The sequence below is a fragment of the Phyllobates terribilis genome, unplaced genomic scaffold, assembly GCF_046119375.1.
Source record: "Phyllobates terribilis strain yellow unplaced genomic scaffold, ASM4611937v1 Scaffold_1__5_contigs__length_1240528914, whole genome shotgun sequence".
In the NCBI taxonomy this organism is placed as follows: domain Eukaryota; kingdom Metazoa; phylum Chordata; class Amphibia; order Anura; family Dendrobatidae; genus Phyllobates; species Phyllobates terribilis.
Window position 1 is genome coordinate 318495276 of NW_027362761.1, and position 27174 is coordinate 318522449.

General features: G+C 41.9%; 1 protein-coding gene across 1 annotated transcript in view; it reads right to left on the reverse strand.

The window, feature by feature from the left end:
• Nucleotides 1-677: 677 nt before the first annotated feature.
• The window catches only part of TXNRD2 (thioredoxin reductase 2), a 155170-nt gene continuing 128673 nt past the window's right edge, over nucleotides 678-27174 (reverse strand). The window contains exons 15-18 of the mRNA XM_073675428.1: nucleotides 26630-26701; nucleotides 23212-23309; nucleotides 5998-6365; nucleotides 678-1360 (exon numbers count right to left, since the gene is read on the reverse strand). Coding sequence (XP_073531529.1) covers nucleotides 6242-6365; nucleotides 23212-23309; nucleotides 26630-26701 — 294 coding nt within the window. The 3' untranslated portion in view covers nucleotides 678-1360; nucleotides 5998-6241. The remainder of the gene's footprint in view (nucleotides 1361-5997; nucleotides 6366-23211; nucleotides 23310-26629; nucleotides 26702-27174) is intronic.

A 27174-nucleotide genomic window follows, 5' to 3' on the forward strand; every position in this document is an offset into this window, starting at 1 on the left:
ACTACTATGAAGTACAATATGTCACGAAAAAAGACAATCTCAGAATCAGTGGGATCCGTAGAAGCGTTCCAGAGTAATTACCTCAAAGTGACAGTGGTCAGAATTGTAAAATCTGGCTTTGGATTGTGTTTACTTATATCACTTTGTTTTCAAATGTTTTGGAAATACTGTTTATTGTTATGGTTATGTGGTCATGTTTGACCTACTACTTGTTGCACAACTAGTACCCGCTCTTTGTATTTGTATTTCCTTTTAAAAACTTAATAAAGAAAAATGTATAAAAAAAAAACAAATAAAAATATATATTTTTTTAAAGTGGGTGTGTTTTCAGAGACTTGAAGGCTCACAGGTTATTTTGGAAGAAGTCTGTGATTTTGTAAGTCTGCTATTTTGAAGATGGCGAAGATGGCGACCAACAACACATTACAACATCTGCCTAAAAAAAAAAAAAAAAAAAAAAAAAAAAGGGCTGTGGTAACCATCTTTAGTATGTCCATACAAAAGTTTATCCCAAAAAAACTTGTCAGATGATTAGATCAGAATCTGTATATGACACCTCAATATGCTAATAAAAACTTGGAAAATCAGCACTACAGTTCCACTGGACTTGAGGCTGGGTAAAAATCCTCTTACAAACTAGACTTACCATTATTTGTAACGTGAATTCACTCAACACAGAGACAAATTTTTTTTTTTATTAATCATTGAACAGATTAAACACAAAATCCAGCAATTTCTCTGGCAGGTGCATCTCAGAGAATGAGTTTTTACACAAGCCGTCATTCACTGGTATTGTAATCTGCTTCTAACTACAAGTTTTGGTAACTATCTTTGAACATCTCTGAAAGTAGACACCACATTGTTGCCTGCATAGAGTAGGAGGACATCAGCATGCATAGCATCACTATGTATCCATAAGGGACCCTGCATCTATACATTTAAAGGGGTTTTCCGAGACTATTTCATTTTTTTCTCTTGGGGCTAAAAACTGACAGGCATGTAGTTGCTAGCTACCAGATCTGGCTGTCAATCGGCATGATGCACGCACTCACGCCCCATCAACAGAGCAGAGTGGAAGAGAAGCAGCTACCTGTTGATGTGACTTTACTGAAAGCCTCAGAGTTGCCTGCAGGAGAGGTCCAGAACTGCTCTGAGCTGTCAACGGGCACAACAGGCAGGAATTAAACCCATATGTGAAAAATAAAATAGTTCCTGATAATCCCTTTAAGTGCACACTTTGTATTCAACCTTTAATGCAGCCGTTGTTCTATAGAAGTCTTCAGTCACATTGCCAAAATCACAATTACTTTTTGCTGCTTTGAATATCTTCATTATGTATTTGCAACAAAATGTGTAGGAACTAAAAAAAAAAGGATAAATAAAGTTAGTGAAACCAAAACATATGGTCGAAAATCAAAGAGTCATTTTACACAAGCGATAAATTAGTTCGTAATGAGCGACCATTAGTGATACAGAAAGTGGGCTGGTGCTCGTTTGCTTGCATTCATAAGTAAGCATAACAAATGTAATCAATAATCAAACAAGGAAATTATTCTTGTTACGCTTATCTCTAAAAGTGAAATCCACAGGGTGCGGTTGGCTGCATATAGCCAAAACGCCACCATCATGGTGGCCAATGATAGTGTGGTTTTGAGGCCAAACCGAGCAGCCATTGGAGAAAGCAGGTTTTTATTATTTTGATGTCTTTTGACAAGACAGTAATGAATATACATATTTTGTGAATAATTGGATTCTGAAAACAGTATGTTTAAGGCAATAGATCATAAAATACATATACCTACAAGGTATTGAAACCATATTCATCTGATCCTATCATAATATGCCAAAAAAGATAAGACATGCACCCCCACCAATTTTTGATCTAAGGATAGAAAATGTAAAAGTGTCCGACATGAAAAAACAATTATTGAGAAATCTCTCAGCCAACCTGCGTTTTGTTTAGTGAGGTCAAATGTACCCATTTCTTTATCGATATTCGGGCATCTATGTTATTAATACAAGAAATGCATCCAATACCATAGACATGTACTATAGCTAAGTAAAAATCTGAAAGTCTTTTTTTTTAACATATTGTAAGTAAATGATATAAAGTATATGTGACAGCCAGCTCACCTTGGATAAGGCTCCAAAGATGCTCAGCATGGAAAAAAGACTCCTGCCCAATGTGGTGGAACAACAATCTGAATCCAGTAGCTTTCTAGCCGTATTCTGGATTAAAGAATATGCATAAACTTTACTCCAATAAGAATGACATTTCTCGTATGTCCAAAAATATATTTGTTTGCCTACGCGTTTTAGACTAAAACTTAGTTCTTATTCATGGATAATTATTATAATAATTATATTATCCACTAGCTGTACCCGGCCACGCATTGCTGTGGCTCAGTCTGGTTAAATGGAAAAGAAAGAAAAGAGAAAGCGCACGTTTCTAAAATATTTAATTTCACAGTGCTTGTGGGAATACAATATTTTTTGTTGTTCCATTGTCTGTGTAGATACAGAGATTGTCTGGTTTGCCGACTCTAGAACACGCAACATGTAATTGTCCATGTGAGAAGTAATCCATGTCTAGATTTAAACCGCAATCTAAAGATTGGCCCTGAGTTTGTTGATGGTGATTGCAAACGCCAATCGAATTGGGTATTGCAATGCAGGCATGGTGGCAGCCTGTACCCTGTGACCACCGCAGGACTGTACTCTGCACAGGTCGCTATAGAGGTCGGTACTTGCTGTCAGGTGTCACAATGGAGCCAGTCATGTCAGGGATTGCTAGTTATGCAATTCCCTAGTACAGAGGGAATGTGACAGGAGGGGGCACAGAGATGAAGGCAGGCAGCAGAAGAGGGGGGGTGATCCGCTTGACATGTCCCGGGTCTGTACCAGCCAGATCACAGCGCCATACCTGCCGGTGGCGCAGTGGGATTTGCCATCGCTCACTATCCGCCCACTGCTGCGAGGCTCGGGCCCAGCTCAGCGCCCAGAGCAGAGGCTGTGGCCTGCGCCTCCCTCTCTCCTTCCCTCCCTCACCTGCTGGAGAAGCCGCAGCAGCGGTGTCGGAGAGCAGAGGCGGCCGCCTCTCAGGCGGTGGTGGTGATGAGCCTCAGCGTCTTTCGGCCTCGAACAGACGGTCTCATTATTCCCCTTCCCCCTAACTCCCACAGGGGACACAAAAGGAGTAGAGCACAGGCACCGGCTGGGGCAAGTGAAGGAGAGTGAGAAGGGTTTATGAATGAGATGTCACTAAGGAGGGGAGAATGCCGGGCGGCCGAGAACAGTCAGCCTTGGACTTAGCTCGTAACACCCCCCTCTCGCTGTTGCTTTTATGTCCAACAGCTGGTATATAAAAACATGTGTGTATTCGAATGCAACGTTGTGTCAAAATTTCAAAGCAATCGGTGAAGAACTTTTGGAGATTTAAGATTTTGAACAAACGAACATTTACATTTTTATTTATATAGATGACTAAGTTTGAGACTGAAACGTGTAGGAAAACAAATATATTTTTAGATGTACTGGGAATGTAATTTTTAACCATGTCAGAATAAAGCTTATGCATATTTTTTAATCTGGAATAAGGCTGGCAAGCTTAATTCAAGGAAATGATGTACAAGAAAAAAAATATCCGTCAAAAAGTCTGTGTGTAAAACTGACCAATATACATGCTGCAGGACAATCAGCGGCAAGTAGCTCACTTTAAATAGCTCATGGCGTGAGTGAAAAGTAATAGCTTTTGTTTTCATTACAGTAAGAACTGGGACTCCCAAATCCCACCTGGAAATCACGCACACAGATCATGAGCTCAGATATCCAGAGCTTTGTGGAATCACTGGACATGCTCCTTGGCTAATGGAACATTCAATGTCAGATGTCATTTTTCAGAACTCCTTGTGGGGAAGACATGCCAGGCTGGTGATATTAGGACACGGTTTCCTCAGGATGTCCTCTGTTATTTTTTATTGTACTAAAGGAGACAGTAAGCCTTTGATGGTGGCTAGGAGCGTGATGTGGGTTTGAAGAATATTTAGGAGCATAGCCGCAAATTACAGGCAGAAGTCCAAAAGTATTTTTGTTCTCAATCTGTTTCCTCCTGTGTAGTAATTGAAATGATGCAGACTCCTGAGCGAGCTGCAGAGAGTGAAAGACCGAGAATAATATACCAGGCAGCAAGCTACTGATCTACTATGTCCTACTCACAGGTAAAGCAGCACTTGGATTGCGGGAGAACATTATGCTGCCGCACACTTAAATTCCAGAAGATCATGGAAAGTTAGTGTGCTTATTCCTAGCAATGAATCATTAAGTATTAGATCAGAGTTACATAATTTCAGTCGTCAAATCCACCCATTGTGCCTGACTGAAAAAACATGGGTGTTGATATCAAGGTGATATAAGCTAATCGATAGAGCCAGAAATTACGTAATATGTGCTGGAAAAAGAACAACCTTAAATTATCAAACTATCGCGATTCAGGTACAGTGCACATTAGTTGATAAGCAGCTGACGAACAATGGAGGGGCTACATATGTGACACAGGGGCTATATAGACACGAGCACAACTGGCAAAAATAGAAAAGTGGACGGGTTGCCATGTCAAACATTCATATTGCCTTTTTAAATTTAATTGACTAATGAAAAAAGAAAGCAATAATCTGACAGGTTGGTGAGGGTAAATGTTCCATCTTTTCTTTTTATCAGTTTTTTTTTTTTTTTGTCATTTTGAGAATTGCTTTATAATTAGCTATAATGAAGGGATTTCCACATCTGTGGCTGTCAGCAGGGTATCGGGATCCATTATTGCAGGCTGTATTCTGTGAGTGGCTTTAGTAATGAAGTTAGCACATTACCTTATTCGAGAACTGCACAGTTAACTTCTATAGTAATATGTGAAAGCTTTCTAACAGCTGTAGATAAAAGTGAGCTTTCTGAATGTTAAAGCACTACGATATGCCAGCATTTAATGATGGGTCAGTTTCCAATCTTTTTTGAACCCCCAGCGATTTTGAGAATAAAGTGCCAGGCAGCTGCTGCCAAGACAAATAATAATAATCTTTTTATTTATATAGCACCAACATATTCCGCAGCGCTTTACAATTCAGACAATTTTACAGACATTATCATCACTGTCCCCATCGGGGCTCACAATCTACATTCCCTATCAGTATGTCTTTGGAGTGTGGGAGGAAACCGGAGAACCCGGAGGAAACCCACGCAAACACGGGGAGAACATAAAAACTCCTTGCAGATGTTTTCCTTGGTGGGATTTGAACCCAGGACCACAGAGCTGCAAGACTGCAGTGCTAACCACTGAGCCACCGTGCTGCCCGTAAATAAAATCATGGGATGCATTAAGAGATGTATAGATGTTGATAGCAAGAACATAGTCTTGCATCTATACCAGTCACTAGAATACTGTGCATGATTTTGGTATCCACTGTATAAGAAGGACATAGCTGAACTAGAGCGGGTGCCAAGACAGGTTATCAAACCTGGAGTTATTCAGTTTGGAAAAAAGGATATGTGCGATCTTATGACAATGTACAAATATAAGAGGAGATCTTTCAAATGATCTTTTATACCTAGGCCTGCCAAGGGGGGCATTATCTATGTCATAGAGGAAAAAAGGTTCAATCAAAATCATAGACGCAGATTCTTTACTGTAAGAGCAGTGAGACTATGGAACTCTCTGCCACATTATGTTGTAATGGTTGTTTCACTACAAAAATACAAGGAAGGCCTGGATGTCTTTTATGAAAAATATAATATTACAGGTTATGGGCACTAGCTTCTGTGATGGGATGCAATCCCAGTGGATGACTGTCATTAAGAAAACAGTGCTAGAGGATTGGAGGAAATGCAAGGCTGCTCATTCTCACTCATACTTGCTCCTTTATAATGAATGGACTCTAAATATAGAAAAGTCCTTGTCATGTTTTGTTCTGCAGAAGGCGAAACGCTAGATACAATTACACTACGTACCTGGGACTCCAGCATCTTCTGGTCTCCAGTTCCACCTCCTGGATGGTAGGAGTATTAGACTAGATCACAGAGCATTTTAGTCCTTGGCACCTGGTAAAACGTTAGACACATGAAGAATGCTTTCTGTAGTGCTTTGTAACTACTTTTGGGAAATGTGAGATGTATATGCAAGAAACATGCTGATAGGTCTCCAGTTCACATGCAGACAGATGGCTCCTTTCCTTTTCAGAGATGGTAATTAACCTCAGCAACCAGTGACTGTGGGGTCCAGTCCTGAACGTTTTGTGATATGCAGTTTGGTCACTTCCTCTGCACATGTAGGATGTATGCCCACTGTACTCATTAATTGAGGATACGAGGCTCCACACCTGTTACACAAGAGAATTGGATGTGACAGTCATTGGTATTACCAATGTAGAAAACTGGATAAATACAAATGTACTTTTCCAAAGCAAATGCGTGGACAGATCATTATAACAGCTCTAACAATGTAATATACATTTATTACACATTTAGTCCATGTCATGAGTTGTGTGCATATCTGTGGTTTACGTAGCCATGTTCCACTTGGCCCAGGTTAGAAAACTACTTTCTACTCTATTAGAGAATTTTGAGTTAGCAGAGAAGGATCCTCTGTTTTCGGCCAGTAAAGAGCTGTAACAAAGACCGTCTCTCCCTCTGGAGGACCTGTCCTCTTCTGCAATACACAGACAAGATATTGAATTGAATGGGCACTGTGTAATACTTAAAGGGGTATTCCCATCTCCAAGATCCTATCCCAATATGTAGTAGGTGTAATAATAATAATATTAGCAAATATCTCCAATTAGAAATAGTAGTATAGAATTTTTGATTTGCTTTGTCTCTTTCCTCATGTGCAGGTATTGGAGGACCTTAGGTATCCATGGTTACGTCCACTGATAAAGTGACAGTTAGTTAGCTAGCTGTTAGTGGTCGTAACCATGGATACCTAAGGTCCGGTATTGCCTGCACATGAGGTAAGTGGCATAGCAAATCAAAAATACTATACTACATTTCTAATTGGAGGTATTTGCTAATATTATTATTATTATTACACCTACCACATATTGGGATAGGATCTTGGAGATGGGAATACCCCTTTAAGTTTCCCTGTGGTGGTGCTGCAGAAAAATTGAACACTTACTATTAGCTTTCCCCACAGATTACAGATGATGTATTGAAGACCTGGGCAAACTGAGGCCTGCGGGCCACCTCCGTCTTTCTGGCTGTTCTAGTCCGGCACGCGGACTGAGACAACCGAAGGACTGAAACAGTGGCCAACAAGCAGCAAAGTGCCCTCCTCCGCCCGCTGTCACTGCAATCTGCATCCTCAGGATGCAGACAGCGAAGAATACATTGGTGGAGGACACCAGCTTCATCTTCCACCAATCAACGTGTGAGACAGAACACACGATTCACTGCGCTGCTGCTGAGACTCAGTGCACAGAAAACAAGAGCAGCAGGGGAACGGTAGTGAGATGAGTAAGGGATATTTGTATGTATATAGGGTGCTGTGTGGGGCTCACACTGTATATATGGAGGCTATGTGGGGGCTCACAGTATATATATGGAGGTTATGTGGGAGATCACAGTGTATATATGGAGGCTATGTGAGAGCTCACAGTGTATATATGGAGGCTATGTGGGGGCTTACAGTGTATATATGGAGACTATTTGGGGCTCACTGTGTATATATGGAGGCTATGTGGGGCTCACAGTGTATACAGTATAGGGAAGCTGTGTGGGGGCCCACACAGTGTATATGGAGGTTATGCGGGGGACTCATACTGTATATATGGAGGTTATGTGAGGGCTCACAGTATATATATGGAGGTTATGAGGGAGCTCACAGTGTATATATGGTGGCTATGTGAGGGCTCACAGTGTATATTTGGAGGCTATGTGGGGGCTTACAGTGTATATATGGAGACTATCTGGGGCTAACAGTGTATATATGGAGGCTATGTGGGGCTCACAGTGTATACAGTATATGGAAGCTGTGTGGGGGCCCACACTGTATATATGGAGGCTATGCGGGGGACTCATACTGTATATAGTGAGGTTATGTGGGGCACATGCTGTATATAAGAGGCTATGTGGGGCTCACGTTGTATATAATAAGCTGTGTGGGGCTCGCACTATATATAAGATACTATGTGGGGCTCATGCTGTATATAGTGAGGCTATGTGGAGGCTCACGCTGTATATAGCAGGCTATGTGGGGGCTCACACTGTATATAGGAGGCTATGTGGGAGCTCATACTGTGTATAGAAGGCTATGTGAGGGATCATATTGTATATAGGAGGCTATGTGGGAACTCATACTGTATATATGGAGCTCTATGTGGGCCTCTTACGGTATATAGGGGCTGTATGTGGGCTCATACGGTATTTAGGGGGGCTATGTGCAGGCTCATACGGTATATAGGGGGATGTCTCATACTTCATTCTACTCAATATTAAGTAATGCTATTAATATTAATATAAATAATTAAAAAATAATGTTAATATTAATATTGATAAGAAATAATTTCAGCCTATTGGTTCGGCCCTCCACAACAGTCACGGTCTCTCATGTGCCCCCTCTGGAAAATGAATTGCCAACCCCTGATCTATTGGGTTCAAATACTGGGACTGTTAGTGATCAGCTTATTTTTAAGGGGACCTTCAAATAAATACAGATTATCTAAAATAGTGACCTCTTAAAAGATTCCTTCACACACACTTTTTTTATTCAGCGAATTAAAAAGCTAGATCACCATGCCTTACAATAATTTTTAAGGTCATTTTTCTCATGCATTTTGGTGGTGTTTTTCATTTTGTAACTTTTTTATATAACTATATGTAACATCCATGGCGGCGTGCTGGCATGGCTTTCCATCTCCCACCATGCAAGACCGCCAACTTACCTATCAGTCCAGGCTGCACACTTTGCTCCATTACTTGCTGTGTACATGTCTCTTATCTGATTGCTTAGGGCAGCGGCGCTGTTGCTTCCTGTTTCTTAAAGTTACAGTGTGCGCAGTCCTAATGCATCCCAAGCCTATTGCTGTGAGTTACTGGATACTTAAACCCCCTCCACACAGTAGGAGGTGCCTAAGCAACACTTTTTTTCAGTGTGTTCTGTGCAACTGCGTTGCCAGGTCCTTTCCTGTATCTTGTCTGTTTCCGCCACCCTGGGGCCTATATACCGAGGCCTGTTACCGGTATCTGTGACTTCTAGCCTGTTTCCGCCTTCCTGGGGGCTGAGTACCCAGGCTCGTTCCTGTATCTTGTTCCAGGTTCAGTTCCTGTCTGAACTGTGTCCTAGCCCGTTACCTGTTTGTCTCTATGTCCGATTCTTCCCTTTTCCTGCAGTGTCTGAACCTGCACCTAACTCCAACTTGTTGTCTCTGTACTTCTGTTTGTGAGTTTTGTGTCCACTTGTTACTTCATTGCAAGTACCTTGTGTGTATCTGGTTCTGCTTGTCCCGTTTCCCTGCCTCCGTTTCTACCTCCTGTGTTCTAGCTATCTTCCTGTGTTTCTCAGTCTGTTCCATGTGAACAGAGCCCTGTCCTGTCTGCCTGCACCTTCTGCTCTGCGGTTACGCTCTGCTCTGTTCTGCCTCGCTTGTCCTCCGCACCTGCGGCTTCGTTCTGCTCTGCTTGCCCTCCGCACCTGCGGCTTCGCTCTGCTCTGCTTGCCCTCCGCACCTGCGGCTTCGCTCTGCTCTGCTTGCCCTCTGCACCTGCGGCTTCACTCTGCTTGCCCTCCGCACCTGCGGCTTCGCTCTGCTTGCCCTCCGCACCTGCGGCTTCGCTCTGCTCTGCTTTGCTTCGCTTGCCCTCCGCACCTGCGGCTTCGCTCTGCTCTGCTTGCATTTGTGGAGCAATGCATGCTGCATTTCAAATTCTATGCTCCCTATTTTCCCACCGATCAGGTTAAAGTAGCATTTCTGATGCCCTACCTAGCAGGTGATGCCTTGAATTGGATCGCCCCCCTATGGGAAGCATGGGATCCTATCGTCTCTGACCTGCAGGCCTTCCTGGTGGCCTTTCTAATGGTCTTCGATGACCCTAACCCTGAAGATTCTGCTAAAGCTTCCCTTCCCAATATCCTGGAGCAGTCCCGATGGGTGTTGCGTGTAGGTAGCCCACCAGTTTCCCAGCCTGAAGAGGCTGCTGCCTATGCAGAATCCACACAGGATGACAATGTTCCGCAGAATACTTCTCTTCCCAACCTCAAGAGGCAGTCCAGACGTGCAAGGGGTAGAGGTAAACCATCACGCCAGGTTCTGTCCTCCCAAAGACCTCCTGTTCCCCAGCCTGTAGAGGCAGCTATCCGCACAGAATCCATGAAGGATGACCATGTTCGCCAGGCAAAGCAGAGGCTGGAACTCAGTCACAAAATCGGATTGGGGTCCCGCTGCGGTTGTTTGGGACACCCTGACGGTCTTTGTCCAGCGAAGGTGGGAGAATCCCAAGACATTAGGCCTGTAGGAGAGGCTGCCCTTGGCGTTAGTGTTTCCTCTCCACAGATGACCATGACTGTCTCTGTGGCAAGTGAAGGCCTCGGATAAACCGGAAGTTTCGGGCTTAAAGCCTTGAAGAGTCGGTGTCTGATTCCTGTCCGACAACTCCAGAATCCAGTTTGGGCATTGTCAGCGGAAGGATGAGCCCTACTCAGAAACAGTCAAAATATGTCTGTACAAATTAAGCTCCAGATTGGAGCATTACACATGAAGAAGTTCACATTCCAGGTGCTGTCTGGTTTTCCCACAGGTCGTCCAGAGCCGAGAGATCTAGTGCCCGCTCTGGTCTGGAGATCCTGCATGGTGTTTCCTGGGGGACTGCTGAGGTACAAGGGGTGTCCAGTCCCCATATCTTCAGGACAGTCAGCAATGTCTTCTTCTTCTTCTTCACCAGATCTGCTAGTCGCTGACTCGCTGTGCGCTGAAGTCTCTGAAGGAAGGGAAGCGGAGGCAATGTCCCCACACAGTCTCGACGATTGTACCAATGATCCGGCTTCAGGTACCGCCCCACCTCACAGACGTGTCATCTCAGAAACCAGACTGAAGATGGTCCCAAAGCAAGGATCCTCCATCTCTAATAAATCTGGCAATAAGTCCATCAAGGCGGTGGCTACCTCCAAGTCTCTGCACCCCTCCAACCAGGCGGAGGACCTCCAGTTGTCTCCTGAATCCTCCGGGGTGCTACCTGATAACAAATGGAGAGAGACTTTCCTACACCCTGTACCTGGTGCTTCACCCACTTCATCCAGTAAGCTTAGCAAAGTGTACGTCAAGGTGGTGGTTACCCCCGAGTCTCTGCACCCCTCCAACCCGGTGGAGGATCTCCAGTTGTCCCGTGAATCCTTTGGGGTGCTACCCGATAATAACAGATGAAGAAAGACTTTCCTGTGTCTTCGCCCACTTCATCTGATGCTGAGGATGGCTCTATGGGAGGAAGCATCCTAGTCACCAAGATGGTGAGACCAGTCTCGTTCCCTCTAGTGGACAGAAGAGGGGGCGTAAAGCGGGGGGTACTGTAACATCCCTGGCGGCGTGCTGGCATGGCTTACCATCTCCCACCATGCAAGACCGCCAACTTATCTATCAGTCCAGGATGCACACTTTGCTCCATTACTTGCTGTGTGCATGTCTCTTGTCTGATTGCTTAGGGCGGTGGCGCTGTTGCTTCCTGTTTCTTAAAGTTACAGTGTGCACAGTCCTAATGCATCCCAAGCATATTGCTGTGAGTCACTGGATACTTAAACCTCCTCCACACAGTAGGAGGTGCCTGAGCAACACTTTCTTTCAGTGTGTTCTGTGCAACTGCGTTGCCAGGTCCTGTCCTGTATCTTGTCTGTTTCCACCACCCTGGGGGCTGTATACCCAAGCCTGTTACCGGTATCTGTGACTTCTAGTCTGTTTCCGCCTCCCTTAGGGCTGAGTACCCAGGCTCGTTCCTGTATCTTGTTCCAGGTTCAGTTCCTGTCTGAACTGTGTCCTAGCCCGTTACCTGTTTGTCTCTATGTCCGATTCTTCCCTTTTCCTGCAGTGTCTGAACCTGCACCTAACTCCAACTTGTTGTCTCTGTACTTCTGTTTGTGAGTTTTGTGTCCACTTGTTACTTCATTGCAAATACCTTGTGTGTATCTGGTTCTGCTTGTCCCGATTCCCTGCCTCCGTTTCTACCTCCTGTGTTCTAGCTATCTTCCTGTGTTTCCCAGTCTGTTCCATGTGAACAGAGCCCTGTCCTGTCTGCCTGCACCTTCTGCTCTGCGGTTTCGCTCAGCTCGGCTTGCCCTCCGCACCTGCGGTTTTGCTCTGCTCTGCTTGCCCTCCGCACCTGAGGTTTCGCTCTGCTCTGCTTGCCCTCCGCACCTGCGGTTTTGCTCTGCTTGCCCTCCGCACCTGCGGTTTCGCTCTGCTCTGCTTGCCCTCCGCACCTGCAGTTTCGCTCTGCTCTGCTTGCCCTCCGCACCTGCGGCCCTGTTCCTGTATCCCAGTCTGTACTGGTCCCTATCCAGCCTGCGTTCGTGCCTGCCAGTACCCGCCTGTCTGCATACCGGCCGTGCCTGCCCATTCCGGCATTCCCTGGTGTGGGTCAACAGCTGTGACCGGGGTCTGACATCGAGTAGCACCTGGGCCACCTCCCATGTCCCTCCTCGGACCACGAAGTCGATTAACCCGCCGTGTGTTCGTGGTCGGATCTGGCGAGGCCACTAGTCACGCCCCTCCAGGCACTCCTCGGTTCGTGGCATAGTGGGACCACTAACCACGCTCACGTCAGTCAGTCCGGGCGCGAGCGTAACACTATATTTTTATTAAGGCTTTACAAAACAGTACAAGGAAAAAAACTGTCAATTACATATTAAAGGCGGTTTTAAATACTAGATAGGTTCCCAGCAACGAGAATCGCCTTACCATGGCTGCCAGGTACATATGAATTGGCCAATTTACGCGCTAAGTATTCTCTATTATTTCTATTTTCTACAGCAGTAATGCTATTCAAATTTCATATATTTCATGTTTGCATACTATAGCAGAACGGAGTGCTACTTTATTTGTTAGTTATATATGGAGATGGCTACTCTTAGTAAGCACCTGTACACACCTGTTTTCTGTTTTGGAAGTGACGGTCAGTCTTTTGATATTAATATAACGTATATATTAAAGCAATACACATGCTGAGACATAGGATAGTCTGATATATTCAAGGCACCCTCAATGGCATCCATAAAGCAATGTTCACACAGCAGATTTTAAATCTGTCAGTAGGATCAACCGTCCTCCTAAGCCATCTATATGATGATGCAGGTCATAGAAAGTTGAATAAAATGATACCTTGCTCTGGAATAAAACATTGTATTGCAGATATCAATCAACATTTTTCTTATATGTAATTGAGCCGTTAAAATCTATAGCCTCGACACTGCTCGCCCAGATAATCTGTCTCCAAAACTTATTGTAAATTAAAGGGAGAATCGTCAGTGTGAACCAAGTAATGACTGACACTTTGCTCTCATGGTGACACACAGCTCAACAGTGAGATTAAAGCTAACACAGTACAGCAGAGCTAGCAGTACAGCAGAGCTAACACTGTAAAGAGGCAAAGTTCACTACGGTTGTACTAACACATTTGCACTGCAGGTGTCCTGTCATAATTTTTCAGCTTCCATCTCACAGACGGCCAGTGTGTGGGATGGGGGACAGTGCAGCATAGCTGACATCACCACAAGTACATATGCAATTAGACAAGGTTCAACTCTGCTGTACTGTGTTTGATATAATCAGGCACATATCTGCAGTTGAGCTGCCAGCACTATGAGAGGACAAGTGCTGATGCAAATATTTGCAATGAGAGAAAGCTCACTTCTGCTGTACTGTGTTAGCTTTGACTTCACTGCAGAGCTGTGTGTGATTATGAGAGCAAAATGTCAATCCTTACATGGCTCACACTAGTAAAGCCCCCTTTCATTTAAAATAAGCTGAGGAGGCAGATTCTCAGGAAAATCTGTGTCCGGGCTCATAGCCTGGAACAGTTCATTTACATATAAGAAAAACATGGATTTCTCTGATAATGAGACATCAGCTCGCAGATATCAAGGTATCATTTCATTCAGCTTCCTATGACCAGCATGACCATGTAGACGGATTAGGAGGGTTGATCCTACTGCCACATTCGCTTTAAGAAGAATCTGAGATAGATATTCAAAGCTTATTTTGAGATTTCATCCACAAATTTAAAGTTTTATATAGTGATCTGCTATACATGTATGGAGCTTTGTGAAAGGGTTAAGAAACTTTAATAATTTGTTGCAGAACAGAAAGATTGGGGTAAACAGAATAGACTTTAGTAGAATGACAACTTTTTATGGACAGCTCAAGCCAAGATTAACTAAACCATTAAGCTGAGAAGACAACCGTATTAAGACAGGGAAAGGCTTATAAGCATACCACATCATTTGTCAAACATGGCGGAGACAGTGTTGTGGCATGGACCTGCATGGCGGCCAATGGAACTGAGTAACTGGTTTAAACTGATGATGTGACTGTGGATAGAACTAGCAGGAATAATTCGGTCGTGTGTAGAGGTCTACATTCTGTGGAGACTGATAAGGCAGAAGTGCTTTACAACAGAAATGTATAATGACCACAACATACTGCAAATCCACCCCACAAGCTAAATAAGCCACACTAACCCTACTCTAAAAGGCACATTTAAATGTATTTATCGTAATGAAATGTGCTCTTGCAGCTCCATTGTAAATGGGGATAGCTGGCTTAAAAATACCCATTCTGCCAATCGGTGTGGCAACCAGCAGTCGGACCCTTACCGATCTTTAAGTTATCACCTATCTTCACTGAACAGCCTCTTTAAGAACTGGATAACTCTTTTGACAGAGGAAAACTGACAATCTTGGGATTAAAAAATTAATTCGGGGAATATTCAATCGTAGTGAATACGCTGCAGATTTTTTTGTCTGTATGTGTGGCTCGAAAAGCCCAGCATATGCCAATACCAGCAAAGTTTGTGACAGATCTCATTCATGAGCTGTAGGGAAAATTCCAAGCGCAAATTGACTTGCGTTGTAGATCTTAAATCTGCTGTATGCCAGTTGTTTCTGCGGATATTCAGCGCAAATTTAACTGTATGAAATGCAACAAAACCCAAATGCCATGGAATTGCAGTAGAATTACATATCCCCAAAATTATATTTGATATTCATATAGCAAACCACTAAGTCACCACACACCACTGCATAATAAACTCCCACATTGTGCACTGTATCGTAGTATGTTAAAAATCATACCCACTCATACAGCATTGAGATTCTGAATTTGCTGCTCCATTGCTTCCCATAAATAGGCGCTGGTGTACAGTGCTATATTAACATTTGATCTACATATGCAATTAGTGGCAAAACAGTCCCCAAATGTATGTAGAGGAAGCAGAGAGGATTGTGGCAGCCTGTCTGGCCCTGAAGTTCTGAAAGGCCTGTCTTTGATCAGATGCTCCAAACACTGTGTCAAACTGCTTCTCTCCTGCCAGCCTGCAGCTATAGACTGACATAACTGAGCAATCGATCAGGAGCTGCAGCTAAAACAGCAGTAATCTAATTTCCCGGCTGTCTAAAAAATGAAGTGTTATGTGTGCGTGAAAACACATGACAAGTTAGAGCAAGATGTGTAAAAAAAGAAAAGGAAGACATAATTTACCTAGATGAATGCTAGATTAACCTGTAATTTCTCTTTTGAGAATTGGAAGGATGAGAAGCTTTGTTGTGTGGATTGTCTCTTTTTTTTCTTCTACACAAATTTGAAAGGCAAAGGGTTTCTTCTGATTATGGAGTATTATACTATAAAATATGCCGTCAACATAATTGTATGAGAGCTTGATTTATGCAGGACGAGTTATACTTTTGAATGGCACCATTCATTTTATCATGTGATGCTCTCGAAAGCGGGAAAAAATCCAAACACTGCAAAATTGTAAAGAAAGAGCAATTACGCAATTGTTTTTACAGCGTTGATTATACGGTTAAAATTTCCTGGTGATATGATTCTCCAGATCAGCTTAATTGTGTTGATAACAGACATACATAGTTTTTTTTTTATTATTTAAATTTGAAGATTCTGAAAATAATATTTGCTTGTGTCACAATTTTACGTTTTCCATTTTCGGCAAATGGAGCTGTGTGAAGGCTTGTTTCTTGCACCTTGAGATTACTTTTTTATCAATACTATTTTGGGGTAGAAATTATGTTTTGATCACCTCTTATTTAATTTGCTCAGGTGTTTCAGCAGACAAAACACACAATTCTGGAATTTTGATTCATTTTGCCATTACAGCGTTTACTGATCGGATTAATTAATTTTATATTTTTATAGATCGGACTTTTACAGAAGTAGCGATACCACGTGTATTTTTTTTAAAATATACTTATTTTTAATGGGTGAAAAGGGAGGGGTGATCCGAACTTAAGTTTTTTAATTTTACCTGCAGTCACATCCCAGGGTGCGCGAAAAAAGTAAATAGAATATGGAGATTTTTTTTTCAATTGTTTATACTGAGTACATTCTGTGGTAAAAATGTCCTGGCATCATGATTGACCTTATCAGTTCAATTATGGTGATACCAAACTTGTCCATTTTTTTTTTAATTATTTTAGTAAAAAAATGGGAAAAAAACAGAAATTTGAAAAAAAATAATTTGATTTGTTGCCATTTCCAAGACAAGGCAATTTTTTTATTAATACCATTTTGGCATAGATATACAGTACAGACCAAAAGTTTGGACACACTTTCTCATTTAAAGATTTTTCTGTATTTTCATGACTATGAAAATTGTACATTCACACTGAAGGCATCAAAACTATGAATTAACACATGTAGAATTATATACTTAACAAAAAAGTGTGAAACAACTGAAAATAAGTCTTATATTCTAGGTTCTTCAAAGTAGCCACCTTTTGCTTTGATGACTGCTTTGCACACTCTTGGCATTCTCTTGATGAGCTTCAAGAGGTAGTCACCGGAAATGGTCTTCCAACAATCTTGAAGGAGTTCCCAGAGATGCTTAGCACTTGTTGGCCCTTTTGCCTTAACTCTGCAGTCCAGCTCACCCCAAACCATCTCGATTGGGTTCAGGTCTGGTGACTGCGGAGGTCAGGTCATCTGGCGTAGCACCCCATCACTCCCCTTCTTGGTCAAATAGCCCTTACACAGCCTGTAGGCGTGTTTGGTGTCATTGTCCTGTTGAAAAATAAATGATGGTCCAACTAAATGCAAACCGGATGGAATAGCATGCTGCTGCAAGATGCTGTGGTAGCCATGCTGGTTCAGTATGCCTTCAATTTTGAATAAATCCCCAACAGTGTCACCAGCAAATCACCCCCACACCATCACACCACCTCCTCCATGCTTCACGGTGGGAACCAGGCATGTAGAGTCCATCCGTTCACCTTTTCTGCGTCGCACAAAGACACGGTGGTTGGAACCAAAGATCTCAAATTTGGACTCATCAGACCAAAGCACAGATTTCCACTGGTCTAATGTCCATTCCTTGTGTTCTTTAGCCCAAACAAGTCTCTTCTGCTTGTTGCCTGTCCTTAGCAGTGGTTTCCTAGCAGCTATTTTACCATGAAGGCCTGCTGCACAAAGTCTCCTCTTAACAGTTGTTGTAGAGATGTGTCTGCTGCTAGAACTCTGTGTGGCATTGACCTGGTCTCTAATCTGAGCTGCTTGTAACCTGCGATTTCTGAGGCTGGTGACTCGGATAAACTTATCCTCAGAAGCAGAGGTGACTCTTGGTCTTCCTTTCCTGGGGCGGTCCTCATGTGAGCCAGTTTCTTTGTAGCGGTTGATGGTTTTTGCAACTGCACTTGGGGACACTTTCAAAGTTTGCCCAATTTTTCGCACTGACTGACCTTCATTTCTTAAAGTAATGATGGCCACTCGTTTTTCTTTACTTAGAATTTATATTATGGCAAGAAAAAAGCAGCTAACAGTCTATTCAGTAGGACTATCAGCTGTGTATCCACCTGACTTCTGCACAACACAACTGATGGTCCCAACCCCATTTATAAGGCAAGAAATCCCACTTATTGAACCTGACAGGGCACACCTGTGAAGTGAAAACCATTTCCGGTGACTACCTCTTGAAGCTCATCAAGAGAATGCCAAGAGTGTGCAAAGCAGTCATCAAAGCAAAAGGTGGCTACTTTGAAGAACCTAGAATATAAGACATATTTTCAGTTGTTTCACAGTTTTTTATTAAGTATATAATTCCACATGTGTTAATTCATAGTTTTGATGCCTTCGGTGTGAATGTACAATTTTCATAGTCATGAAAATACAGAAAAATCTTTAAATTAGAAGGTGTGTCCAAACTTTTGGTCTGTACTGTACATTTTGATAATTTCTTACAGTATTATTGTACTGCGTGTTGCGGCAGTCATAAAACCATAATTTTGGTGTTTTGATTTTTTTCTGTTTATACCATTTACCAATTGGATTCATTATTGTTGCAGCGATACCACATACGTGGATTTTTTTATTATATTTACTTTTAATGGGGAACAAGGGATGATTCAAACTTTTATGTTTATTTTTTTCACTTTTCTTTAAACTTTTACTTTTTACTAAAATTTATTAATCCCCTTCAGGATTGTCTCATCGCTTGTACTATACACAGCAATACCACAAACCCACAGGGTGGGTTTCAAAGGACCTCTGTAATGACAGTCACAGATCTAATAGCAACCCAATCAGTGTCCCGCGATTGCATCACGGACAAGCGAATGGGTCCATAGAATGACGTGCCGCCATGCCGGCACGCTGTTAAAGCAGCCGTCAGAGATTCACAGTGACGGGCAAAAACTCTGCTCCACCCGCAGCTATTAGAGTTAGGTCCAGGCGGTGTATCACAGCCACTATACGGTGGGAATGAGGAGGGCTAACCCCGTGAGCCCTCCCCACACACCTGCTACCGACTTGTGCGTACATGTACGGCGGATGTCAGTAAGAGGTTAACAGATTAACAGCCATGGGCTGAGATCCGCTCCACTTGCGGCTGTTACCCGCAGATGATGGCTGATCCCGCATCAAAGAGCGTGACCCAACATATGGTGCACCAGCAAGTCATATGTCGTGAAAGGGTTAATGAACTCTCCTGACATGTCTATTTTAGTAAATACTCATATTTACCATAAGTTTATGTTCTTGAAATGCTGTACGGCACCATTCTTCTGTTATGTCTCCTGAATAAATGGGAGTTACCATTTTTTTCCCAAATGTGTGTTTTTGTATAGTCTGGAGATGTACAAGCAGTGCTGCAGTAAGAAGAGGCTGCTCACCCTGCTGTCCATCCCATCTATCGGATCTAATACTGGAGATACCAGTAGTGCTGCAGTAAGAAGAGGCTGCTCACCCTGCTGTCCATTCCATCTATTGGATCTAATACTGGAGATACCAGTAGTGCTGCAGTAAGAAGAGGCTGCTCACACTGCTGTCCACCATCTGATTATGATCTAACACTTGAAATTACAGAGGTGCTGAGGTAAGAAGAGGCTGCTCACAAGACTATCCACACTGTTTTTTTGATCTAATACTGGAGATACCAGGGCTATGGTATTTCTGACCTAATTCTGATGCTATCTGGGGAGCTGAGGTAAGAAGAGGTTACTCACACTGCTGTCCATCTTGTCTTTCTGATCTAATATTGGAGCTACCAGGGCTGCTGAGGTAAGAAGAGGCTGCTCACACTTCTATCCATTATGTCTATCTGAATGGCAGTACATTATCTCCAGCTAACATTCTAGGACATGTCTCTGTTTTTTTAATTCTATAGCAATTACCTCCCTAAACAAAATGATTGTGGTTTGCTAAGTCAATGTATTTAGGAATTAATTTATAATGACATTTCCTTTTAGACATTTTTTTTTACTCCTGGAGAACCTCTAAAATAGAAAAAAATACCAGAACCTTAATTGAAATCTGACAGACACGCTGGGATCTTTGGAGTCTCTATGAAGACGAGAGGACAATTAAGAACAGAAGACATGACACTACTGTGATAAGAAACAAACTAATAATTTGATCTATTTGAAATACTAAATTGACCTTTTAAAATACAACTTCTAAGAAGTTATTAAATTTTTTGCATGAAACGATAAACATGCCCTCATAAATGACAGCTAGGAACAAGCTTTGAGTGAATTTTTTGAAGCTTTGCAAGAAGAAAGAAATACTTCAAGTAATCAATCTTCAGCACTTTGTCATAAGACAAGGCTGTGGAATCGCTTTACAATTGCCAAGAACTAACAATTGATTTATAGTTTTTTGCAATGAATTTTCTATAATTCAAAATCCAATTAACATTTTTTCAGTGTTTCTCATTTGTTTTCCAAAAGGTAGCTGTGTGTCACACAGTTGTGATGGGTCAAAATCGTTCATGCTCATGTCTAAGGCCCCCCCATTCACTTTAGATAAAAGTTGGTCAAACCCGCCAATTTCACCAGACTATCTAATATGTATAGGGAGAGAAGGATATGGCCTGTACAACTTTAATGACCGATCCATCAGTTCAGCGCAGAGATAAACTGCTCGCAGAGGAGTCTAGCAGCAACTCTCATAGAGAACACAGAAGCGCTCTGCCAAGCCTTTCTGTGTATTGAAGATTAATGTGAGATATCTGTCAGTCAAACAATCTTTCAGCCAATAGCTATCTATCTGTCATGCACTGCCAGCTTAACCCCTTAAGAACGAGTGCCGTGCATGTACGCTGCTCATCAGAAGCATCTGTGTGGAGTGGGCTTAGAAATTGAATCCGCCCTATTCCTAGCAGATGATGGCTGTGTTATTCTGCCATTATTTGCCTCTTACAGCAGCGAGTAGAGCTTAGCTCCTCCACCTGCTGTGAACCTATCAAATGCCACTGTCAATCTCTGACAGTGACATTTACAGATCGCAATTCAGAGGCGCTCCATTCAACGCGCCGATCAGCTTCCCTGTGATGTGATCTTGAGGTGCCAGTGACTTGCCATGGCAGCCTGGGGGTCTGCTCAAGATACATTGATCCTATCAAACCATCCTGTGGCTGGCTTTCATAGGTGACCGTGATTTATACTATATACTGTAATACAATGGTATTGCAGTATATACTATAAGCAATCAGATGATAGCAGATTGAAGTTCCCCAAGGAGACAAAAAAAATATTTAAAACATTAAAAAACATAAAAATTCGATTCACCCCTCTTTTCCTCCATTAAAGGGAACCTATCAGGTCCAATAAGACTATTAACCTGCAGAAATAGGGTTCATATTCAGGTTAATAGCATTATGAATGAGCCCGGCAGCAGTACTTAAATTGCGGCAACCGGGTGAAAATTAACTTTTTTTCTTCCGGGGGCCGCTGGCTATCAGTCATGCAAATGAGCTGGCGTGGCTACTGTCACTGCTAACACCACCGAGAGTAGCGGTTGTAGGCACATCCTGGTACTGACTTACAGCCGGCTCAGCAGGACATCAGTACAGAGCCGACTGTCAGTCAGTGCTGTGAGTGTGATTGTAATTGCTCCAGGTGTGACTGAAAGCTAGCAGTTCCCGGGCAAAAAAAAAGTTTATTTTCTCCTGGGTGCCGCACTTTCAGTACAGCGGCCTTGCGCCTTCATAACACTATTAACCTGCAGATTAATTCCTTGTCTGAAGGTTAATAGCCTTATTGGACCTGACAGGTTCCCCTTAAAATTATATTTATATATAGAAAAAAAATAAACATGTGGTATTGCTGCATCCACAAAAGTTCAATCACAATATAAACTAACCCACTCGGTAAAAATCGTAAAGAGAAAAAAAAAGTCGAAACACCAAAATTGCTGGCTTTCAGTAGCAAAAAAATACAGTAGAAAGTGCTTAAGATGAAAACGCCAACTCACAATACAAAAGAAGTCTCTCACACAGCTCCACTGACCAAACAATGAAAACATTATGGGTCTTGAAAAGTGGAAACACAAGTACATTTTTAAAATTATTATTTTTTGAATGCCCTAATTTTTTTTATTACTTAAATAAAAAAAAGTATGCACATTTGAAATTGCTGCAGTGATACTCATCTGGAGAATCATATTGTTAGGTAATTTTTATGCACAATAAGCGCCATAAAAACAAACCCCTCCCCACCCCCAAAAATACAGAATTGCTGGGTTTTTTTTTTCACAATTTCACTGTATTTGGATTTTTTCCCATTTTTCAGTACATTGCATGGTAAAATGGATGGTGTCATTCTAAAGTTAAAAAAGACTTCATATGGCTATGTCGATGGAAATGTAAAAAAGTTATGGCTCTTGGAAGAATAAGGGAAAAAAACTAAAGCAAAACAGCAGGAAAAAAAATCACTCAGTCTTTAAGGGGTTAACCCACAATTTGTTACTGGGCCTTTGAAATAGCATATGCTTTTTGTCTAGTGTCATTTTCGTCTAGTCTTATCGTCATCTATAGGAGCACAGCACTAGGCCACTTGCATTTCTAACTTTAGCATTCCCACTGGCATCTAACTTTCCTAGTTTGTTATATCAAGCTTGGTGTACACTATATCCATCTTAACTTCTGACTTTCCTAATGACCATATGCTACCATTCTTTTATTTAGAAGTCCATTGATGAGTCCTTCATAGGGACAGATCATGCCATGTAGTGACGGCATATTGTGTAATAGGAGCATAGTAGGGTCAAGGTTCTTCTGAAAAGGAGGTGGTAACCAAGGTTAAGACATAGGGCACCTGTGGTCTTCCCGTTAGGGCATAAAAGGGATAGAAGGCGATCCCTACACATTGAGCACCACTGAGCATGGATCATTACCTGACCACGGCATGACAGGAGCAGTAAAACAAACTCAACTCACTTCTCTGCCGCTCAGATGTGCTTTTGTTGTTTTCTGATGGAGCATATGGATGACTATGTTCAAGTCTGTTACTGTGTTTTTTTAGTTCCCTTTAGTGATTACTGCATTGGTACGAGGGTGACCAATACTGTTTTTTGTCATTTGATGACTATGGTTGAAGGTTAGGTTTTAGAGTGTTCAGACACATTTTTGAATTCTATGAAATCTGGGCTGACCCATTAAGCTAAGGCTACTCAAGCTACCAATATTATTAAGCCTATTTTTGGGTTATTCACAATTCATTAAAATGGTCTAAAACATACATACTTTATTCCAAGGGCAAATCCTTGGATAACTTCTCCAGCATTTGGCCCAATGAAGTGTAGACCCACAATTCTTTGTTGTGACCCCTTAAGACAAATCATCTATAATAAATGAATACAAAAGATGTCATAAATCAAAGTTTACTGTAAATCAGTCTTATAGAATATTTCTTTACATTCGTTTTGTAGGATTAATGTTTAGAACCACAAGTATTTTAGTTTCTGTAGCCCAGTATTTTGTACTCTGCTTATCTCTGTCGTTTTAACTTGTAAATAATGATAACCCCTGATGATAAAACTACCATATATATACACGATACGACTGCCGATTGGTAAACTTTAATCGGCAGTCGTTTAAATGTCTGTTTACACCGGCAGACCACAGTAAACGAAGCGTACTGAGCAATCTATATTAGATCACGGGGGTGTGGATAGGCTGCCATAGTTCTCGGCAGTGTGAGCCTTGTTACATAGAATGAGGCACTGCCAACAACGATGATTTGCGCTGCACAAAAGACCAATTCACCCAATGAACGAGCATTTTGCTTGTTTATCGGGTGTTCTGCAGCGTGTTTACATGGCAAAATAATCATGAAACGAGAGTTTGTAACAACATTTGTTCACAATTATCTTGCAGTGTAAATCACATTCTGCATGGGGAGAAGAGGGGGTCGAGTCCATGTGGGTAGAGATAGAGGGGGCAAAAAATAATAATAAAATATTACTGGGGGTCTGCTATAAGCCACCAAATATAACAGAGGAGAATGAGAATCTGCTATTAGGACAAATAGACAAAGTAGCAAAACATAATGAAGTGATTGTAATGGGGGATTTCAACTACCCGGATATTGACTGGGAAACAGAAACCTGTAGATCTCAGAAAGGAAAAAGGTTCTTGACAAATATTAAGGATAATTATCTCTCCCAACTAGTGCAGGAACCAACGAGAGGGAAGGCCGTGTTGGACTTAATATTGACTAATAGGCCTGATAGAATAACTGAGGTACAGATAGGGGGGCACCTAGGTAATAGCGATCATAATATTATCGACTTCAAAATGCCCTTCAGTAGGGTTATCAATAAGGGAACAACAAAAACATTAAACTTTAGGAGGGCGAAGTTTGATCAGCTGATAGAAAACCTTCAACTTATTGACTGGGACAAAGTTCTTAATCAATGGAATACGAATAGTAAATGGGAAACCTTCAAAAGAATTCTGAATACTCAGTGCGAGAGGTATATACCGTATGGGAATAAAAGGGCCAGAAATAAGAGGAAACCAATATGGTTGAACAAGAATGTAAAAGGGGCGTTAAATAGCAAAAAAGAGGCATTCAAGAGATTAAAACAGGAAAACAGTAAGGAGGCACTAATGTGTTACAAGGAAAAAACGAGAACCTGTAAAAAACAAATAAAAATAGCGAAGGAGGAAACAGAGAAACGTATTGCTAGGGAAAGTAGATCAAATCCCAAACTGTTCTTTACGTATATAAATAGTAAAAGGATTAAATCGGATAATATTGGACCGATAAAAAGTGAGGAAGGCAAAATCATAGAGAAAGATGAGGATAAAGCTAATCTATTAAATAATTTTTTTTCGACAACTTTCACAAAGGAAATAGAACTAACAGGAGAAATGAGAAGTGACAAGCTTAATCCTCCACTAAGTATGACTAATCTAACCCAAGTTGAGGTACAGAAACGCCTCAGTAACATTAAAATAAACAAATCACCAGGACCTGATGGCATACACCCACGGGTACTAAGGGAACTAAGTAATGTGATAGACAGACCGTTATATCTTATATTTAAGGACTCTGTTGAGACTGGGTCTGTACCACTTGATTGGCGACAGGCGAATGTAGTGCCAATATTCAAAAAGGGAGCGAAAAGTGACGCCGGAAACTATCGGCCGCTGAGTCTGACGTCCGTTGTGGGCAAAATTTTTGAAAGCTTCATTAAAGAGGCAATTACGGAGCATCTTGATGCTAATAATCTTTTAATCCCGAACCAACATGGATTCATGAGGAATCGCTCCAGCCAAACAAACCTGATTGACTTCTACGAGGAGGTTAGCTCTCGATTAGATCAGGGGGAACCAGTGAATGTCGTGTATCTCGACTTCTCAAAAGCGTTCGATAGCGTGCCACATAATAGGTTGGTATACAAAATGAGAATGATGGGGCTGGGGGAAAATGTCTGCAAGTGGGTAGCTAACTGGCTAAAGGATAGAAGGCAGAGGGTGGTTATAAATGGAATATTCTCAGATTGGGTAAGCGTCACTAGTGGGGTACCACAGGGGTCTGTACTAGGCCCAATGTTATTTAATATCTTTATTAACGACATAGTCAACGGGATAAATAGTAAAATATCAATATTTGCAGATGACACAAAGTTATGTAAAACAATTAATACAAAAGAGGACAGTGCAGACCTACAGAGGGATTTGGATAAGCTGGGTAGGTGGAGCATTAAATGGCAAATGAGGTTTAACGAGGAGAAATGTAAGGTCATACATATGGGAAGGAAAAATGGAAGTCACCAGTACTCACTGAATGGGAAATCATTGGGGAATTCAGAGATGGAGAAGGACTTGGGCATCTTGATTGATAGCAAACTAAATTGGAGTGCCCAAAGTCAGGCCGCTGCTGTAAGGGCAAACAGGGTAATGTGATGTATCAGAAGAGGTATAGCTGCAAAGGATGAGAACATTGTTCTTCCACTGTACAAAGCACTGGTCAGACCACACTTGGAATACTGTGCTCAGTTATGGGCCCCAATATATAGAAAGGATATAAATGAGCTTGAAAAGGTACAAAGGAGGGCAACAAAATTAATAAAGGGAATGGAGGGACTGCAATACCCAGAGAGGTTGGCAAAACTAGGACTATTCAGCCCGGAAAAGAGAAGGTTGAGGGGGGACATAATAAATGTGTACAAATATGTTAGGGGACAGTATAGAGATCTTGCCCGGGATTTGTTCAAAAGGAGGGATATTACGGTAACAAGAGGGCATTCACTAAGACTGGAAGAGAAAAGGTTTCAGCACCAGGATAGGAAGGGATTTTTTACGGTAAGAGCAGTGAGAATATGGAATTCACTGAGTGAGAAGACGGTAATGTCAGATTCACTACACCAGTTCAAGCGGGGAATGGATGCATTTCTAAATACCAGGCAGATTTCAGCATATACTTAAAAATAAAATAAAATAGTAGGTTGATACAGGGATTTATTCTGACTGCTGGTTTCAGAGTCGGGAGGGAATTTTTCCTCAGGTGAAGATTGGCTAAATCATTTGGGGTTTTTGCCCTCCTCTGGATCAACTTTAGCAATTACAGAACTAACAGGTCGAACTTGATGGACGCAAGTCTTTATTCGGCTTTACAAACTATGTTACTATGGGCAGCTTTGGATGCTCTTACCTTAATATAACATTGTGTGGAGTCTCTTCCAGGAACCGCAAACTCTAAAGGTTTGTAAAATGCATGGAAGATCTGAAAGTATAAAAATATAGAAGTCAGTAAACGTCTGCTCCATCTAAGTCTATGAAGAATAAAGCAAATTCATGGTAAATTTTTATATCCTGGTGCATATTTATCAGGCTTAATGGGACAAAATTCTAGTGTAACAAAAACCTGTCTTTCATGGCCGGAATCATATTTACCATGTGCTTGAGACACTTTCTGCACGTTGACAAGCTGGCATGCCCTAATGTGAGACAAAGGGCACCAAAAATACTCCACAATTTTGATGCAAGTTTCTGGAATAAAGTATGCCAACTAATAGGTGGTGTAAACTTAAGGCTACGGTGAAACATCACTCTTTCTAGATGGTGCACAGATAGGTTACCATTCCATCCAAATATAAAGGAAAATCAGTCACTCATTTGCAAGAAGAACCAAAACGAGATTTATTTAGATCCACAATCCAGTGTAACGTTTCAGCCTATCATAAAGACATTCATCAG